General features: G+C 41.0%; 1 protein-coding gene across 1 annotated transcript in view; it reads right to left on the bottom strand.

Moving 5' to 3' along the window:
• The window catches only part of LOC127568304 (arf-GAP with GTPase, ANK repeat and PH domain-containing protein 1-like), a 540,943-nt gene that overhangs the window by 106,007 nt on the left and 417,547 nt on the right, over positions 1–17,389 (bottom strand). Inside the window, 1 exon segment of the mRNA XM_052011908.1 lies at positions 15,901–16,062. Within this exon segment, the coding sequence (XP_051867868.1) occupies positions 15,901–16,062 (162 nt within the window).

Here is a 17,389-nt window from a genome sequence, read left to right as displayed (position 1 = left end):
TTGGGGGTGGGGAGGAGTGGCTCTACTAGCTTCACCACTGCAGCCGGGAAATAAGGCTCACATCTGCATCTCACGTCACATCCACCCTTGTCACAGTGATCTGAGTACAGGGTGGCTGCAGCTTGGAAATAGGCCCATTTACACCAGAAAACTTCAAATGGCAGCTGCAGACAATCTTGAAGATGGCCATTATTGACAACATTTAAGTTACACACATCTTTGACTGAACACGAAGGGGATATGGTCCTTTTAAAAGAGATTTCTCATTATAAAATCTGATTTATGACCAATTAATAAAAAGGACAGAGTTATTTGTGTGACAGATGGACACACAGACACCAAATAATCACAGTAACCTCCTTCTTTATGTTTTATAGCTGCTAACGGGGCCAATAATTGAGTATTGCTGAAAGCGACGGTACTATCTCACGCTAAAGCCTGAAGATCGTGCGGTATTTCATTGGTCTCGCCCCCCAATCAATTCACAAACCACTGAGGGTGAAATGAAAACCATTAGCAAGGCCTTTATATCAGGCAGCTAAGGCATGCTCCTCTGTGCCAGAAATAGATTATGTCAATACACCAGGGGCGTTAGCAGTTCCTGCAAACTCCCTGCACTTTATATTCCATGTCACTGACTCCCTGACAACAGGGAATTTTGAACTTCAGAGTTTTATAATCAACCGAGAGAAAGAAAAAAAAGATCTCTTCTTTCGAAGCCCAAGGCGACCTATTGACTGTTGAGAACAAAATAAAATCAAACTTTACTTGTACATTACACAGCCATTAATGTCAGGATTAAACCAATACTGTTTGTCCTTTTTATAACTCTCTACTGGTTTACTAATGTTCGCAAGTGGCACAATAAATTCAAATTAAAAGGTTAACTCACAAAATTACCAAGATGTCTAAAATATCAAGCACACAAAGGGAAAAATGACTAATTTGCAGTAGTGAACACAAATAAAAAATATAGGATTTGGATAGATATAGGATTTGGATTTATGGAAAAGACAGGTCAGTGCACGTATTTAGTGCTCTGGCCAAAATGCCAGGGAGTGAGATGTAAGGGCACACACAGGAAGATTCTAGCCAAGCCCCCTCCAGTAAATAACCAGGGCCCTCCACATGCTTCAGCCTCATCTGACCGTTGATACGTGTCCACTTTCGATAGTCCTCTTAATGATGTGAGAAATTATGAGGAAAGGACAGATGATCCCTCCACAGTGATAAAGGTACTGGGAGTGGGGAGAAATATTAAGTCTTCAATGGCTCTAATGTTCTTGGAAGTCTGAGAATTTATGAGCCTTGAGGAAAAGCCATAGAATCAGACAAACATATGGCTCAGGAGGAGGCCATTTGGCCCATCTTGTCCATGATGGCCTCGAAAGAGCTATTAACATAAACCCCCTTTTCAACTTTTGACCTGTATCAGAGTCATAGAAACATACATACAGCTCAGCCCACCGTGTCTGCACTGACCCTCACTCATCCACTTAATCCTATTATGTTATTATTCTCCCCAAGATCCCCCCAGACTCTACATTCACTAAGCACCACAGGCAATCTACAAGGGCCAATTAACCTACCAACCTGCATGTCTTTGGGACCCTGCATCACAACTGATGCAGGCTCTCGACCTGAAGCATTGACCATCCCTTTGCCTCCACAGACGCTGCTTGACCCGCTGAGTTCTTCCATCAGTTTATTTTTCGCTCCAGACACCAGCTCAGTTGCTTGTGTCTCCTGTGTGTCTTTGGAATGTGGAAGGAAACCGGGGCACCCGGAGAAAACCCACGCAGTCACAGGGAGAATGTGCAAACTCCACACAGACGGCACCTCAGGTCAGAATTGAACCTGGGTCTCTGGAGCTGTGAGGCGGCGGCTCTACCTGCTGCACATGGTGCTGCCTGTCTTGTATCCTTGTAGATTACAACACATCAATCTCGCTATTTTTAAATGTGGTGAGGTCCTCTGAAATAGCAGGTGAAGGCTAGTTGGCCCCCCATGTCCCCTCTGCTGCTCAATAAGATCATGGCTGATCTTCTGCTTCTGAGCTATTTTACTGTTTAAAACCCCTTATTTTGAGACTGTGGCTGCTGATTCCAAACACCCCAGCCAGGGAAAACATCATCCCAGTAAGAATTTTATGTTTCAATGAGATCACCTCACATTCTTCTAAACTGTCTGCTTAATATCTCTACATGGGCAATTCTCCATCCAGGAATCAACCTGATGAATCATCACTGTATTCCCTCCATCAGAAGTATATCCTTCTCTAAATTAGGAGACATTAACTGTCCACAATATTCCAGGTGTAGTCTCACCAGGAATCCACATAACTGCAATATGACGGCTATACTCTTGTACTTAAATCACTTCTTAATCAAGAACAAAAGAAATAAGAAGAGTAGGCTTTGGTTTCTGCCATTCAATAAGATTGTTTGATTTTCTACCTCAAAACCACTTTCCTCATGCATTCATTTAGCCTGCACGGATTCCCCTTTGCATCCTCCTCACAACTCACACTGGTACCGAGCTTCATATCATCAACAATGGATAAATTATTCTTCATCCCTTCATCCAAATCACACACATGGATTGGGTGCAGTTAGGGCTGCAGCACTGATCCCTGAGCCATTCCACTAGTCAATCCTCCAAACTTACAAACGACTCATTTGATCCTATGCCCTGTTGCTGATCATTAACCAATCCTCTATCCATATTACTTCCAATCCCATGTGGTCTAATTTTGTTTGATAACCTTCTCTGTGGCATCTTACCAAAGGCTGTCTAAAAGTCTGTAGACCACATCCACTGGTTTCGCCGTCTTTATTCTGCTAGTTACAACCTCACAATAATTCTAACTGCTTTATCAAACATGATTTGCTTTTCATATATCCATGGGTGCTCTGTCCAATCATATTACTATTTTCTAACTGGCATGTTATCACTTCCTTAGAAAAGGCTTCTGACATTTTTGACACAGTAGTGCAGCTGGCAGAGCTGCTGCCTCACAGCTCCAGTGACCCAGATTCAATTATGACTCCCTGGTGCTGCCTAGGTGGAGTCTGCATGTTCTCTCTGTGACTGTGTGGATTTCCTCCAGGTGCTCCAGTTTCCTCTCACACTTAGTGGTTGGCATGGACAGGGTGGGCCGAAGGGCCTGTTTCTATGCCGTATGACTCCATGACTCCAATATAATTTCTCCTGTCTCATTCTGTAGGCAATCCACGTTAACCTTTGCTCATCTTTTTACGTATATACAGATGTTTTTACTTTGTCTTAGTATGTATGGAAGCCTTATAGTGCTTCAGGAGCCCTCCATCATTCTTCATCTTAAGAAGTCCCTTGGGGTCAAGGATGACATTTCCTGTGGATTCTGAGGTGGCTGATGAGACAAGTGTGGGACCTACAGCATGGTGGGACAGAAGGTACTTGGCCGCGCAGGTAGATGGGAGGTTGTGCACACCTTATGCCTGCATGTGCTCCTGATAAATGGACTCAAGGATCTCAATACCTTCCCCGATGTTCATTCCCTACTTTGAGCTGTTACATGCCAAGAATTCCTTCAAGTTGGTGGGGATGGAAGGAGGCTTTGAGAACATCTTTGAGTTTCTCTCCCTGTCCACCTGGTAATGTCCTCCTATGACAGGGGTTTGGTGAACAACCTGGCCCTCCCAAAGTAGCAGACTGAGTGCAACTGGAACCTCAGTGCTGCACATGTTGGCCTGTTAGAAGGTGCTAATGCTGGTTTGCTTATACTGTCAGTAGAATTGATGGATTTTGTGGAGATGATTCTGGTAACATCTTCTCGTGCTTTAAGGTGCTTGCTCTAGGTGGCCCTTGCCTCCAAAACATACAGCTAGGTAGATAGAACAGTTGCCACAGACGTCATCATTTGCCAGGTTTGAAGCCTTGTTCGTCAGACACAGTTTTCCTCAGTTGGCCATCAGTTTCGCTGGTGCGTTGAAAGAGACGGTGAACATCACTATCACTTCATAGAGAGGTGGCTCCTGACATATGGGAAGTGGTCCAAGTTTTCCAGGGTCTTGTTGTGGACCTTTATTGTGATGGGGTTGTACAATGGATGTTAAGTGTAAGGCACGTGCTTTCACGTGTTCCAGTGAATGAGTCAGTGATCACTGGGAGCTAAGACTCCGAGCGTGTGCAAGTGCAAGGGTTGTTCGGCCACTGCAGGTCAACAACTAAAGTTGGAATGACCATAGTAGAGACGCCATAGGTTGGACTGTTTCCCCTCTGTCTTGTGGAAACTTGTTGGAGAAGAGGTGCAGCAATACAGTGAGAAAGACTGAGAGATGTGTTTGGGCGATGGCATAGCCTTTCTCAAAGTAGAAACTGTGTCAACAGTTACTTAAGCAAAAGCATAACAAGAATATTAATACTTGTACAAGTACATTTGTCTGGACAGAGCTAAAATGTGTTGTGTTCCTCTACTTTTTATAAATAAAGGTTTCTTGTCAAACTGTGAACAATACAAAAATTGTGTGTGCGTGTGTGTGTGTCTACATTGAATCACTGTAGACCCCTACCCACACTCCTGAAGACTCAAACACACCTCAGATTGCTCTTATAGTAAATATTTTCAATTTAGTCCCTCCACTTTCATTAATTTTCAGGCTACCCTGAAAATTTCAATCAATTAAAAATTATAACCATCCATTTGCAGAATGACTTTGTGCTGCCTACTGCCATCCTGGCTATGTGCCAGTGCGCAGACAAATGCTATCAGTGTTTCTGACTATCACGAGTACAGAAAGGCCATGCATAATTGACTAAAAGATGGGCTAAAACTGTGGCCAATCAGTGTGTGATCAAAACCCGTGGATTATTGAGTGCTACTTGATTACAGAATACATATCCTTTACTCTCCTCCCTTGAACACATCATGAAATCTCTTCAAGGTCCAGAGTGCCATAATACGATCATTACTGTCAAGCAGTATAAAGTGCATACTATGGGTTTCAGGTTAGAGACTCATACTTCACAAGAGTAATTTTCTTTTATTTTACTGTGTTTGAGATTGCAGTCCATTAAAGCAAAGAGGCAAAAGGGCTGTTTAAAGATCATAACAGAGCACAAAAAGCAGAATGTGTGTTCTGGAACAGAGAGCGGATGTAGTTTGATGAGAAATAAAACAATTTTTTTATTTCATTGAGGCTGCGTTAAAACCCTTCAGCAGGAGATGTTGAAACACCTCCACCTAGGTATGAGATGGTGTCCGTCAGCCGAACCAAAAGCAGCTGATACACTTTGGAAAACTCAGCTGCACTTCCTTCTTGAAAGCAAGCAGATTCGTGCCTGAGCTCTTCCCATTCTGGTGCCCTTCTGGCTCCCTGAACCTGGCTCCACACAAGTACAGGGTGAATTGTTTGCTCCACTCTTCTCTACAGTGAGACATTCTACTGATGTTATGCCTGATAATTTCCCCTATGGGTTTGGAACCTGGCCCAATCAAACCAAACATCACATGCAATGCAGAACATAATTTCCTACTCCCTAGAATAGAGAAAAGAAGATTCACTCCCACTAAAACTGCAGCAGTTCCCTGAGCTCTCCTCAGAACTGGCCGATGGGAAGGGAGATGAGAGAGTCATTCTGAGGACTGAAGTAACTGTTTGTTCACACCTTCACTGGAGAATACTGGAGAAAACTGAGAGACCTAAAACTTTTTTTTTGGTTCTCTTGTCACTCTTCTTAAAAAGGCTGGCAACAAATACTTGTAGTATGATGGAATAATTGAATTGTGAAATCATAGAGGTCACCTAACCTCATGGCTCATAGAATCAAGGTGAAAGGGTGCAGAAACAGGCACTTTGGCCCAGCATGTCTAAGCTGACCATTTAGTACTCATTTACATCAATCCAACACGAGCCCACATTCCCATCAACTTCTCTCAGATTCTACCACTGACAATTTACAGTGGCCAATTAATCTACCAACCCGCAGACAGATGTGGGAGGGAACCCATGTCGTCAGGCAAATTCCACACTGGACTGAGAGGCGGCGGCTCTACTAGCTGTGCCACTGTGCTGCCTCCAGCAGAGCAACCCCATTAGTCCTATTCCCCCACTCTTTCCTGACAGCCCTGTGTATTATTTTCTTTCAAGTGCCTGTCCAATTCCCTTTGAAGCTAATTACTAATTCTGTTTCCACAAACCCGACAGGGAGTGAACTCAAAATTATAATCAGTCTTTGCGTAGGGAGGTTTTTCCTCATGTTCTCCTTGCACCTTTTGCCCAAAATTTTAAGTCTGAGCTGCAGGTCCTTGAAGTATCCACTGAAGGGAACAACTTCTCTCTAAATATCCTACTGACACTGTCATGATCTGGAAGTAAAAGAGGCATACCTGCTGCCAGCCCACCTCAAAATTCAATTGCAGTCAGAAGCCCCACCCCGGTTGGGATTCAGGAAACCACATATCTGAATTAATAATCTGGCTATTTGAACAAGATACTAGCATTAGCATTTAAAAGAGCAGATTTGGTAGAGGTATTTACAGCTATGGTGGGTCTGTAGAAGGTGGGTGAAACTACAACACAGAACTACATGAATGTTGAACAAGTCAAGGTAACACGCTCTATCAATAGAGCAAAGCAATCCCGTAACTGGTGCTCTGCACTTCTGGCAGCGGATCATTGAACATTATATGAGCTTCCATGAGTATGCCCAACCTCAATGAGACAGACCACAGCATGTGTGGGCAGAATCCCAGAGTTGAAGTGTTTGCAAACATCCTTAGCTACAAGCTGGCAACCACTACCAACTAGAAGGCTAAGAGCAGCAAGTGCATGAGAACATCAACACTGCAAACCCTCCTCCAAATCATCCTGATGAGGAAATATGTCACAATTCCTGGGTCAAACTCATGGAAATCCCTACCTAACAGTTGTGGGAGTTCCTTCACAGCAGTTTAAAATAGTTGAGAAACAAAGGACTGCAGATGCTGGAATCTAGATGAGCAAAACAACAAGATGCTGGAGGAACTCAGCAGGTCAGGCAGCATCTGTGAGAAAAACAGACGGTCAACGTTCTTTGCTTAGGCTAGAAATCTATGTGAGAGTGACAATGTGGCTATCACATATCAGCGCTAGCCACATTGTCACTCTCAAATTCTATCAAATCGCTGCTATCAAACGATACTCTGCACTCTGGAGAACTTAGTAAGATCTCTATAAAATTATCATGTCTGATGTTGAGAAAGTGCCTCACTTGTGAACTGAACAAATTTAGGGCTGGTAGTTATAAGGTAGTCATCAATAAATTCATACAGTCACAGAGACATACAGCATGGAAACAGGCCCTTGGCCCACTGAGTCCATGTGGATCATCAAGCCTATTTACATTAATTCTACATTAATTCCATTTTTTAAAAATTTTCATCACCTCTCCTTAGATTCAACCACTCGCCTACACACTTGGGACAACTTACAGTGGCCAATTACTCTACCAAAATTGGGATGTGGGAGGAAACTGAAGCACCTGGAGGAAACACGAGTGGTCACAGGGAGAACATGCAGATCCCACCCAGACCTGGTCAGGATTGAACCCGGGTCTCTGGCGATCTGAGGCACCTGCTTTATCAGCTGCACCACTGTGTCACCCCAGTGTACAGTGTATCCCAGTTCAATAAGGAAGTCATAGAAATTTTAGACTGTGGTTAGAATTTGAAAGTTGCTGCCACAAAGTGCAAATGTTTCAGGGGAAACCTTACAAATACACAAGGGAAGAAGAATCATGAAGACTTGCCGATAGGCCTGATGGAACAAAGTGGGAGGAGGCTTACGTGGACCATAAACTCCTGGCAGAAACCTGGTGGGACAGATGGGCTGATTCTCTGCTAGCATTCAACAGCCACATCCCAGAGCTGCTCAAAATTTGGTGACAGGTGGTGATTTCCCTCAGGATCTGAAGTGAAAGGGTTTGTCTTTACGTTGCACCTCCAAAACCTGGGGACCCCTCAACATGCTTTCCAGCCAATTAATTATAATATAGGAGATGCACCAGGTTTGAATTTTCCAGTTTTTATTTTTGGCTGAGTGCAAGAACTTTTTTTTTCAGCTTTTATTAATGTTCAGCAAGTTGGGTACTTCTGATAATTAAAAAAAAGATTTAATCAAGACGCATCAATTTTCAACTCTACAAAGCGCAACTAAATCAAAATGGGTAATAATAACAATTACAATCTAGCTCAAACTTCACCTTAGTTATTTCTTCAATACAATTTTCATTTTCACAATAACATTTTGCTTTTCTGCCCCATTTTGTTCTGTGCTTTTTCTCTTCTGGTCTTTCTTCCCACTGTCACCCAACTGATCAGCAGAGTGGACATCTACTTAGGTACAATTTTTAATTGTACCTAAGCAAATTGAAAAAAAAACAATTTTCCTGGTAGGGAAATTTTCCTTATAGAGATTTGGGAGTGTTTTTAAAAAAAATTTTATTGGGTAAAACCAAAAGAAAATTGAAAGCATGTGACAGACTTGTTGCAAAAGCAAGATCCCACAATCAGCCATATGACAATGACAAGGTGATTTTTTTTCAGTGAAATGAAAATCAAAAAAAATGTAGATGCTGGAAATCTGATATAAAAAGCAGAAAATGTTGGAAACACTCAGCAAGTCAGGAAGTATCTGTGGAAAGAGAAATGATTAATATATGAAGTTAGGAACCCTTTCTCAGAACTGAGAAAGACAGAAGTAGTGAAGGTGTGAGAAAAAGCAGTGAAGGTGGGGAGGGCAATGACAATTTTTCTGATGGGGTGAAATAACGTAGCAGTTAAGGAGTCGCCAAGCTCCGTTGACCTGAAATGTTAATTGTTCCTCTTTCCATAGATGCTGCCTGACCTGCTGAGTGTTTCCAGCATTTTCTTGTTTTATCTTTTACAGTTATGTTAATTGCAAGATAAATACTGAGCAGGATACCTGGCACCAATCACCTGCTCCTCCAAAGAGATCTCTTATATCCACTGGAATGGGCAAGTGGGACGTCAGTTTACAATCTCATTAAACAATGGCACCCCCATCAATCAAGCACTCCCTGAGGAGAATGCTGTGAGTGTCAAGTCTAGATTTCATGCTCAAATCTCTGGAGTAGTACTTGAATCCTGATTCAACGAGTGCTACTAACTGAGCTGAGGCTAATAAGTACACAGGCAAGTGGTATTGGGCATGATGCAAATTTTCAGGGGAGATTTGTTGAAGTGTGAGTTAATAGATGTGGCTGGATCATAGAAATGGAAATGCCCTGTGCATCTAGCCATGCTCTATCAATATAAGAGACAAAGACATGAAGGTGATCCAGTCTCACCTTCATTTTGATGAACACAAAACAAAAAGAGATGTATTCATCAGTTCTCATTAATGTTATTTTATCAGTGATAAGATCCACACATTTAAGGTCTTTGCCAACAAATCTGAATTGACTGACTGAAGGAAGATTTTAAGACTACATGTCATTCCTCCTTGTTAACATAACAGTAGTGCCTATACAATTTAATCAATGCAACTTATGTGGAGTCAAAGAAAGATGCAGCATGGACACAGGCCCTTTGGCCCACCGAGTCCATTCCGACCACCAATCCTCCTAATCCTATATTAATCCTGTTTTTTATTCTCCCCTCAGATTCCACTATTTACCCACACACTAAGGGCAATTTACAACAGCAAATTAACCTCCCAACCCGCACATCTTTGTGACGTAGGAGGAAACCGCAGCACATGGAGGAAACCCACATGGTCACAGGAAGAACGTGCAAACTCCACACAGACAGCACCCAAGGTCAGGATCAAACTCAGGTTGCTGGCGTAGTGAGGCAGCATCTCCATGACTTTTATTAAATCTAACTGTGCGAGAGAATTGGATTACAGGACTGAAGACTTGGTCATAATTCAGAGGTTCTACCAAACTTTTAGGATTATGGAGCAAACTTTTGAGTAATACAGCACGGAACCAGGCCTTTCATCTCTCCAAGTCTGCCCCGAAGATCAACCATTCAGTTTACACCAATGACCCATTTTTATTCTCCCCACAATTCCATCATCTCCCTCCCCAACACCCCCCCCCCAGATTCTACCACTCATCTACATACTAGGGACAATTTACAATAGGCAATTAACCTACTAGCCTCTACCTCCTTTTAATCAGTAGATATGTAGTCCAAGGCACAAGAAGGTGGAATAACTTAGTTCACCATGACAAGAGTCCTGTATTAATCAAAGTTATTATTCCAGGTGTTTCAGTAATTTTATGATTTCAGCCATACAAATCAATGCTGCTTCCTTGCACTATCATTACATAACCATCATTTAATTGCTTCCCTCACTAGTACCACTAAGTATTTAGCAGAAATGTTCAAATCAAAATTGAAAGATTGTGAGTGCTTTTATTTGAGGATAGAAGTCAAATTTTATGAAAATCCTTTGCAAACTGTTCTCAAAGAGGTCAGGTTTTGATACCTGGTTATAACTGATGGATTAGAATGAATCCTATATAAATGGTTTCTTAATGCAAGGCTGTTTAAAATTGCATCAACCATTATGCCAATGAAAAATACTGCACGTTCATTTTTATGAAAAATCCACTTTATTTTCTAAGCAAAGTTTGCAAGGAATCAAGCAAACAGGAATCATACCATTAGTAAGTTCATCCTCCCTTCCTGTAGTTTGGTGTCAAGCTAAGAATGATGTCCCCCTCGCTCGTGAAGGTTCAATAAAGTCTCTTGACCTTCAGTGATTTATGGATTTTAAATATACTAGCTAGACAGTTTATTGAATTTGGATACTCACATGCTCTTAAGGAGGCACGTTGGTTGTGTATTTAGCCTCACGCAGTTGGCAAATTATGAGCTAACAAACAGTCAATTCATTTTGTGGAAGTTATTCCTTTGGTCAACAATTGTCAATGACAAATGTTAACACTGGTGCCACTGAAACAATATTTGCTGCTACGGCTAATACAGTCGTCTACCGGTTGTCACTACAGACTTTGGGATTGAACCTGATGGGCCCTTGGGAATCTGTAACCCTGTCACCAACCATTTACATAAATCAGTGGTTATATATTGCAGAGCCCGGTGAATCAACATTTAATCTGTAATTTATAATGAACCCTACAGCATCGTCTCTGAAAGTGGTTTATTAGTCACTAAAAACAGGGGTTAAAATCAAGAATAGAAACCAGGAAGTCAGTGAGATCCCATGAGAGAGAGAACATGAGACACCGAAATTCCGTACCACTCGTAGAGGGAACACACACTGAATTTGCATACAAGGTAATGGGTAGGAGATGGAATGGGGATATTTGCATCACCACCATGGGTGTACTTTCAGTGCTCATGAAAGCAGAGGAAACAAATCATTCAGGACACTGATTAAACATCATTTCGCAGTGTCTCTGTGTGGTGGTCATCTAAGCAGGTCCTGTTAGGAATCCCTGGTCTGAACCCAGATTATCCAATTCCAGCCAGGGTGCCAATGGAATTAAGTTCAGCTCCCCTTGCTTGATCACAACTTTTGGAAAAGCAACTGTGTGGACTGGCATGGCTGAAAAGTCTGCCTCGATACATAGTCAAAGCATGTGAAAGCTGACCATTCAGACAAGATGCAGAAGGGTAATGAACAGGTCCTAATAGGCACCACCTGCAAGGAAGAGGAAACATCAGGGAAAGATATTTCAAATATTGAATTAAAACAAGCATGCCTAAGAGGCATCTAGGTTACGCATTTTCTACCATTCTTCTTTTGACTGACAAGTCAATTTGTTTTGGTGAAAATCAGGCTACCAAACAGGGTCTGGGTCAAAATAGTTGGTTAGGAAGGAAGGCTATTGATGATGGACAAGGGATGGAATTTGAACTTCTGAGGGCACAGTATGCAGCCATTTTATTCATTGTGCTGATAATCTTTAGGCTAAATCTCACATTAACACAAGCAGAAGAAATCCAGGAGGCTGTGAGAACTAAAAAAAGCCATAAAAGGCCCAAACAAAAATAATAGCTGCAGTAAGAGAATAGGGGAAACAACCCCACGAGGAATAAGATGGCTAAGAGTAAGAAATATCAGAAATATATTAATAGAAAGGAAGGGGTAAATGTGAACGTATGCTCATTAAATGCACTCAAGATTATAATGGTCAATGAGGAAGTGGCAAACTTGCTCATAAATGAGTCCTTGCAACTGCGTTCATAATGATGAAGGAGGAATCAAAAACATTATTTGGGTTTAATATGCTAGAAGGAAAGCACTGGAGAAAATAACGAGACTTAAGATAACCAAATCTTAGCACCTGATAGCTTTCATCCCAAGTCATAACTTTTGAAAAAGGGTCAGATTCATGAATTATCTACTTTGATTGGAAAAAGTCAAATGTCTTATAAGCAAGGAAGGGAAAAAACCCAAGGAACTGCTGTGGGGAAATTATTGAAGTCTATCATCTGGGACAGAGAGATCACTTGGAAAATAATAAATTGATCAAAGAGTGTTATTAATTGCAGGTCATGCCTGACTAATTTCATTACACTCCTAGAGAAGGTCATAGAGTCATACAGCACAGAAACAGGCCTGAGTAAAGAGAACACAATACTGTCAATACAAACTTCCAGATTGCACCTGATAGGTCTCTGCACAGAAGGTTATTAGCAAAAATGAAAGAGTATGGAATCGGAGGTTACTTTGCAACATAGGTTGGTGGTCAGTTGGTCATCTGATAGCTCAATGGAAATTAATAGATTGGCAATGTTAGCAGGATACAGAGAGGAGGAGTAAAATGATGTCCCCAGGGTCTGCACTGGAAAATCTGATTTCACAATTTACATTAATGACTTAAATGAAGGAATAAGGAGCAATATATTCGGGTTTACAAATGGTACTAAATTTTGTAATTGGGAGATGAAGATTACATTGGCAGAATATCAGACTACGAATGTAAAAAATACATAGCACATTTTTCATGATATATCAATAATTAGTGTGGGGAAGTGTGTAGTTATCCCATTTAGATCTGACAAAGATGATGCATAGTATTTTGTCCAAGGGTTTATCTTTTTGAAGTATGTTTCATTCTCAGGATATTCACATTAATTTCTGAGATGTGGTAACTATAGTAACATTTGCAGCAGCCCCCCAAATATAGCAATGAAATTGGTACTTTTGATGTAACAAGCAAAGAGATAAATGCAGGTAAGAACTCCTCAACCAGGGCTGTGGGATATTCAAATGCAGAACCACACTGGAGGATCAATTTAGATTTTGTGCTCAAGTCTACAAAATGGTACCTTGACCCACTATTCTGTGACTTGGAAGCAACAGTGTCACCATATCACACTGCACTGAATGAAAATAATAACTACATATTTCATCTTGCAGCAGCTGGCCAGGATTTTTAGTTCAGTTGGACTTTGGGCACCTTAGTTTTTAACTTTTAAATAATGATTGAATAACTACTCTCAATGAAACCTCTCCACTGAAAGAAATGCTAATGGAGGTTTCAGATATCTGGAACCAATAACGAACTTTAAAAGCCTGTGAGTTAACGATTGATTAGCTGATCTGAGCATGTGTGAAATGGAAATGCAAAAAAAACATGATTTCTTATCAATTTAATATTTTGGGTTATGCCTGCTGATTTAATCTCCTATACTGGTAATTGCAATTTTTATGGTTTAAAGAAAGAGACGATAATTTTTCATTTGTGACTCTTCTAAAGCCTGGACTCTTCAGATTACTTACTTGCAGGTCACGTCCATTTCATCTGCTCCACGGAACAAATGTGGATAGTTAGTCAGCATCTACCAATTTAGGAACCGTCTTGTTGCTGTGTCACTGAGCCCCAAAAAGAAGGTGGCACAGGAAGAACCATTTACTCCTTTTAAAAGCACCAGAGAGCCAGCATTTAAAAAGAGCTGGAGGACTTACAATATCTCTGTTTGCCCATCTCCGCTCAACTGGGAAACGGGTTGTAGAATGTAGACATCATAAATCTCTGATCACAAACAATAACTTTTCCATTTTCTAAAACGTTGGTACATTGATGTGGTATGATGACAGATATATGCCACAAAACTAAAATAGGAAGGTATCACACTTGAAATACATTGCTTTTATTTCCAGAACAGTAAAAGCCTTATTGAGTGAGCCTTTTATGCATGCAGTACTCATAAAGAAAGAAAAATAATTTTGGCCCAATATACTTACATTATGTGGCAACTTCCAATTATATTCTTAAGGCTTTTAGATCCATTGTTCCGTATTGTTGAAAATCAACAATATTTAAAAGTACCAAAATAATGCTTAGATATGCTCCAGAACTGCTCAGTTATCTCATCAGCTATGACACATAACACTAAATTATCTCATCATATAGATGAAATTAACAACATTTTGTCAATCAATGTATCAGATACTTTAGGAATATATCAGGCCCAATGGGCTATGTGAACCTTGTCAGTTTTCATTTGCACCTTTGTCAGTGTTGGGGACTCAGCATTGGGATGTAGCCATGTGGATCACCCAGAGCCAAGAGGCAACAGTTAACTTGTGCCCTCTGCCATCATGTGTAAATTAAGAGCCTTTTTAGAGACAGCTATTTTGTGGTTCTTTCTAAGAACCTCATCTCAAATCCACCTGCTCCTCAGCTGCTGCAAATTTGTGGTGAAGCAAGGTTGAGGAAAGATGGAGCAATGAGCATTTTGAATAAGTCTGTTCAGTTATTTTCACTTTTTTTTATTCCCATCAGGGGATGTATGCATCATTGCTAAGCTCAGCATTTAATGCTACATCCTTAATGTCTCGAGAAGGTGGTGGTGAACAGTTTTCCTTGATCTACTATTGTCCTTGAGGTGAAGGTACTGATATAGTGCTACTGGTAGGGAATTCCTTACTATGATGAAAAGTGTGGTGACCTATTTCCACATCAGAGTGGTGTGTGATTTTGATTTGCAGAGGCAGTGCTGAATAAGTAGACAGGTTTGCCCTGGATGGCATTGAGCATGGCAAAGTAAATGGCAGCAATTTGGAGTATGGGGATTTTCCCAGAAGAAATTATGCCACCCAGCTTGAGGCTATGTGGATTAAGAAGGGTTAATTTTTCAGGATCATGGAATGTGACTATGTTAAAAGTCTTATACTGATGGAAATGCCTGTTGCTAATTATACCATATGTGATCTCTGACAAAACAGAAGTGGAGGTCTCACAACTGTCCAGAAAAGGAACATCGTTATTCAGAGTGGAAAAAAAGTCAATTGGGCTTTTAGCTTATGATCTCTCTGTAGCGTTCTTGTGATGGAAGTTCTAGCATGTAGATAGGGGAAGTGATGGGTTCGAACTCCAAATTATTGACGCACAGTCTCACAAGAACAACAAACACAATGGTAACGTTGAAGTCAGAGCTGACACAAGGAAGGGAGAAAGTCCAGTTTCCCTGCACAAATGCTATGCAGTCAAGACGATTGACAACTGACCTACTATCTGGCGTCTGCCAAGGGGGAAAGTGCAAGAAAAATGTCAACCGATTCACCTGCTCTCCCAAGGGATAAACAGATACCTTCACTCAGACAAAAAAAAAAGACATCTTCAGGAACATACCATGGGATGAGTATTTGAAACAGTAACCTACCAACCTTCCCCAGCAGACAACACTGTCAGTGCCAGTGACCATTAAATTGAACCAATTCTATATAACAGTACCCAAGCAAGCTCACAAACTGCTGCATTGCACTGCAACGGATTTGGGAAGCATTTCAAAATTAAGCACAGGCACATACAAGCAATAAACTAAATGCTCGGGAACCTTGGACTCTTTGCCTTCTTTAAATCAGTGATCTCTGGACAATCTAATTTAATGCCAGTACAGAACAACAACATGTAAACATAGTGAGCTACCTTCTGCTGTGCCCGTGATGCCATCAGCTTTGAAGTTACTGGTGCTCTTCTTCCTGCGATGTTTTTTCCTGTTGGCATGGGGTGAAGGTGGGGGCTCCAGCTTGGGACTGGTGGTGCTTGATATACTGGGGCTTGAACATACAGAGTCTCCCAGGCCAGTATCTTCAACAGAAAAACATGAGAAATGAGATTTTCTTTCAACATTTCCAGTACTTGAATAATACATCCAAACTCCAACATTTAAAATTGGCATGTAAAATATCGGCACCACAAGGAGATGCAGCTTGCGTTCTCTCAACTCTTATACAAATGGGAAAATAAAGAATTGGTTTCTCTGAAAGTCTCTGGGATCAATAAAGATTGGGATTCGCTGTGACCAACTCAGCTGAGACGTATTCCAAAATGTCATATCAAGTGCCTCCGATTGGTCGCTCCCATGCTCCAGCTGTTGCTCACTCTTCACTCCTGTGCAACCCAGCTTCCCCACCCACTGGAGAACAAACTGGGTGCTAAGTGCGTGGCTGGACAAAAAGTCTGTTTGATTGGCATCCAGGCTTAACAGTTTTTTATGTAACTAAGAAGTGCTCAATAAAAATGAAAAGTTTTTTTTATTCATTTCCTGTAGTTTTCTCCCTGGGTTGCTCATTGTAACACCATAACAATTTATTTTCAAGTCCCAAAGCTCAAAGACATTCTTGGAGGCCAGACAAACTGAGAAACATTTGAAAGTTTGGAGCTGATTTATGAGAGCTCCATTTAGACTACAGAACCACTTGAATCTGGTATAATTTTAAGCTTAAAAGATCTTTGCTTTCCACTGTAACCTGCCTGAAGAACAGGGTTATATATGAGTGGGGATATCTTGTATTTGCCTCATTCTGGTATGCAGCTACCACTTTGGGTAGCAACAGAAGTGCTCCCTCTGGTCTAATTACTGCAGTGTGTGGTATTTCACTGTGTGTTTCGATGTACGTGTGACTAATAAAGATATCTTATCTATAAACTTGTGAACTTCACATTAGTTCTTATAATTTGCAAATCTAGAACTCGGAGTTAACAAGAATCTTTCAATAGTTGCTGCATCCAGGTTCTCTGTACTGGCCGAGATCAATGCAGCACACATCATGATAACTTGAAACTAAGACATCGTCTGGTACTAAGTCATGCAGATTCAGAAAAACCCTGGTTTAATCTTTGGTTTCTGTGGTGCCAGTTAAGGTGATATTGTAGGTATCATAGTCCGCCTCAATATTACTTGGTCACTGTTTATCTCTGGTTTGTTATAAAATCGCACCATTATTGATAAATAAAATGTGCTGAAAATATCAATCCCACAAAAAGGAATTCACTATCAATTGCAAAGTGCTGTGTATAAGATAGCACACAGTAATCAGTCTCTAAACTCAGTACTGCTTTGAAACAATTAGAAATCTATGTATTCTTACACACAAAATATGCTATGTTACAAACAAAAGCAAGATATATCAAA

The sequence above is a fragment of the Pristis pectinata genome, chromosome 1 (assembly GCF_009764475.1).
Source record: "Pristis pectinata isolate sPriPec2 chromosome 1, sPriPec2.1.pri, whole genome shotgun sequence".
NCBI classification, from domain to species: domain Eukaryota; kingdom Metazoa; phylum Chordata; class Chondrichthyes; order Rhinopristiformes; family Pristidae; genus Pristis; species Pristis pectinata.
Note: the sequence above shows the minus strand (reverse complement) of the source record. Positions and strands in the feature narration are given on the sequence as shown.